At 59.9% G+C, this 3,464-nt stretch overlaps 1 protein-coding gene across 1 annotated transcript; it reads left to right on the forward strand.

The window, feature by feature from the left end:
- Nucleotides 1–385: 385 nt before the first annotated feature.
- LOC136569352 (B-cell differentiation antigen CD72-like) lies at nt 386–3,094 on the forward strand. The gene is made up of 6 exons (XM_066569746.1): nt 386–515; nt 664–765; nt 1,692–2,006; nt 2,142–2,290; nt 2,532–2,625; nt 2,961–3,094. The coding sequence occupies exons 1-6, from the start codon at nt 386–388 to the stop codon at nt 3,092–3,094; spliced, it is 924 nt and encodes a 307-aa protein (XP_066425843.1).
- The last annotated feature ends 370 nt before the right edge of the window (nt 3,095–3,464 follow it).

The following is a 3,464-nucleotide window of genomic DNA, read 5'->3' on the forward strand; positions in this document are numbered from 1 at the left end:
GTGATGCTCAGATCCTGGAGCAGAGCACCAAGAAGAGGGAACCTCCATCCTGGATGGAGTCAGCAGCAGGGCTACCTGTTCCCAGATGGAAGCCAGACCTGCTCTGCTCTGCCCCAGGAAATTTGATGAATTCTCTGTAGGCTGAGTCCTACAGCTGTGCCCCATGTTCCAGCCCCAAGCTGCACCACCCCAGTGCTGTCCCAGGGGACCCTGAGCCGTTTTGGGGGACGGAGGGGGAGCCAAATGGTGGTGCCTGGCCAATGGCAGGACACCACCGCCCTGGCGGTACTTTCCCCTCTGTCACTCCTTGCCACACTTCTGCTTCTGCAGAAACCAGCTGCGTTTTCATTTGAAGCGGAGCAGAGCCTGCAGGGCTGCCCGGGGCATGGCCCAGAGTGTGGTCTATGCCGACCTGAAGTTCGCGGCGCGGCCCCTGTCCACTGCGCCCGACGACGATGACAGTCCCTACGAGAACGTGTCACCGCTGGGGCCGGTGACAGCAGGGCCCAGCCCAGGTGGGGACGGGAGCAGCCACAGGGATGCAGGGCACCAGGGGTGATGCCCAGGGGGTGATGCCCAGGGGGTGATGATGCCCACAGGGTGATGATGCCCACGGGGTGATGATGCTCACGGGGTGATGCCGCGGGTGCTCCTCTCTTGCAGGGCGCTGGACCCGGCCATGGCGCGTCCCCACAGCGCTGCTGGTAGCCAGCCTGCTCCTGCTGCTGCTGCTGCTGGTGGCCGTGGTGGCCCTGGGCGCTTGCCGTGAGTCGGTGGCTGCCAGGGGTGGGGGTGGCTGGGAGGGCACTGGGCTGGGTGAGGGACTGGCTGCGGGGGCTGCCAGGGAGGAGGCCTGGGCTGGGCTCCGGGGCTCCTGCATGGCCTCCACAAGCTGCCTCCACTGCCTTTCCCACTGCCTACCACTATATCCCCTTGTCTCCCCTAGTCTTTTCCATTGCTTTTCCATTGCCTTCCCACTGCCTCCCACCCTTTCCTGTGGTCTTGCCCCTGACTTCCCACTACCTGCCGATCTCTCCCACTGCCTCCCACGGTCTTCTCACTGCCCAGCCACTGCCTTCTCACTGCCTTCCGCTGCTTCCCAATCCCTCCCACTGCCTCCCACTCTCCATCACTGCCTCCATTTCCTCCCACTGTCTTCCTGCTGCCTCCCATTGCCTCCTAATCCCTCTGACCACCTTCCCATCACTGCGTCCCATTGCCTCCCACTGACTTCCTACTGTCTTACATTGCCCCACGCTTCCTTCCACTTCCTCCCACTGCCTCACATTGCCTCCCCATTTTATTCCCACTGCCTCCTGTTGCCTTCCCATTGCTTCCCAATGCCTCCCTTTTCCTTCCCATTTTCTTCCCACTGCTTCCCATTGCCTCCTACTGCCATCCAAACCCTCCTACTGCTTCCCATTGCCACCCACTGCCTCCCATGCCTTCCCATTGCCTCCTACTGCCTTCCACAGCCTTCTCATTGACTCTCCTTGTCTTCCCACTGTCACTCGCTGCCTTCCAATGTTTCCCCTCCACCTGCCACCACTGGGGCTTCCATTCCCTTCCCACTGACACCCCCAGGACAATCTCCACCCACAGCCAGATACTCTTATCCCACTCTCCCTTGCCAGAGGCATGCCCCAGGCAGGGTCCCATGCTCATGTCCCAGCTCACCCCCCTGTCCCCAGACTGGCAGGTCACCCGCAGCCTGCAGGACTCCTCCCGTGAGCACAAGGCCGAGCAGGGCCGCCTGTCACAGGAGCTGAGGGCACAGGAGCAGAGCCTGGAGCAGACACAGCGGGAGCTGGTGTGGGCCAGAGAGGAGCTGCAGCGAGCGTGGCACGAGGGCAACATCAGCCAGCTGGAGCTGAAAAGCAGGAATGCCGAGCTGGGGCATGCCCAGCAGAAGCTGGCTGTGTTGCAGGAGGAGCTGCAGCTGGTGCAGGGGAAGCTCAACACCAGCGAGAGGGCTGTGAGCAGCCTGCGTGCCTGCGTGAACACAGGTAGAGCGTGACGGGGTTGGGGCACAGGTGATGCTGCTGCCGCTGCTGTGAAGATGCGGGGGCTGAACTCAGCCAGGCTGAGCTCCCCAAGCATCCATAGAAGGATGAGCACCTGAGTTGTGCCCCTGCCCCCAGATTGCTGCCCCTGGGGCTGGGTACTCTTCAAGAGCAAGTGCCTCTACATCTCGGTGACAAACAAGACCTGGGAACAGAGCAACAAAGACTGTGAAGGGAGATATGCTCAGCTGCTGGTCCAAGATGAGTGGTCACCACTGACAGTGCCGGTACAGAGCAGGGGGGCTGTGGTACCCCAGGAGGGTGGTGATGGGCAGTGCCACACGGGGCCAGCTGCAGCAGTATCTGTGGAGGTGCCAGGGTGGCACCATGAGCCCCAGGGTGGCACCATGAGCCCCAGGTTCCCATCCTGGCAGTCTGATGGGAGAAGCACAGCCAGTCCTGGGGCTCCTGGGCACCTGGCAAGTGCTGGTCAAGAAGCAGGTGGCTGACAGCTTCTCTCCCCCCTAGTATTTTGTGCACGCATCTAAGGCGTACTACTGGATTGGAGGAAAACCTCCTTATGCGGCAAGGAGACCTATGTGGATGGACAGCAAACATTCCTTGTAAGTGCAAGAGTCCTTGGCACAAGCCCCTGCCTTTTTGCCTTACTAGAAAGGTGCTGTTTTGCCCCTGTGACACCCCTCAATAGAAGGGTTGATGGACTCCCCTGAGCAGTGCCCCAAGGGAGGGGGGTGAGGATAGAGCCAAGCTCTGGGGTGCAGTGCCAAATATCCAAGTGGCAGAGAAGAAGAGCAGGAGGAGGAATGTGACACTTCCTCCTCCTGCTCTCTGTGCCAGGTGCCTTGCCTGCCCCAGCAGCACTGGGATCTTTGGGAAGTGGTGTCCACAGTGAGGAGGTTGTCACTGCTGCCCTCTTTCCTAGGAAACACCATACTCCAGACTGCTGGTCACTAGTCGACGGGGAAATGTGGAATCAGCCATGCGACAAACCCTACCCGTGGATCTGCGAGAAATCCCCAAATCTGAGCAGGGCACCTGAGACTCATCCTCTTTTTCTGGCCAAGGACTGACTGCTGCCACCCCGGCTGCATCCCTGGACTCAGGAACAGGAGCCGGGTGTGCACCTTGGGATCCTGCCCCTGGTGCACGCTTGGCCTCAATTGCATTGCAAAACTGCTGGGGAAAAGTGTCTCTATTTTAAAGCAAGGATTATGGAAAACAGACCTTATTCCCCTCTCCCACACTCAAGCAAACACATATTATACTGCTTTGTACTGTGCCACTGCATGTCCCTGTGTGCCCTGGCCAATGCAGCTCCAGTGCAGAGCCCAGCTCTCACCTTCTTTGTTACCCCAAGGCTGCCAGGGGTGCAGGAACTGCCATTTGCATATTTTTGGAGCTGGGAATGACACGCTGATGTCCTCAACCTGTCCATTTCGG

The sequence above is a fragment of the Molothrus aeneus genome, chromosome Z (genome assembly GCF_037042795.1).
Source record: "Molothrus aeneus isolate 106 chromosome Z, BPBGC_Maene_1.0, whole genome shotgun sequence".
Classification (NCBI taxonomy): Eukaryota; Metazoa; Chordata; class Aves; order Passeriformes; family Icteridae; genus Molothrus; species Molothrus aeneus.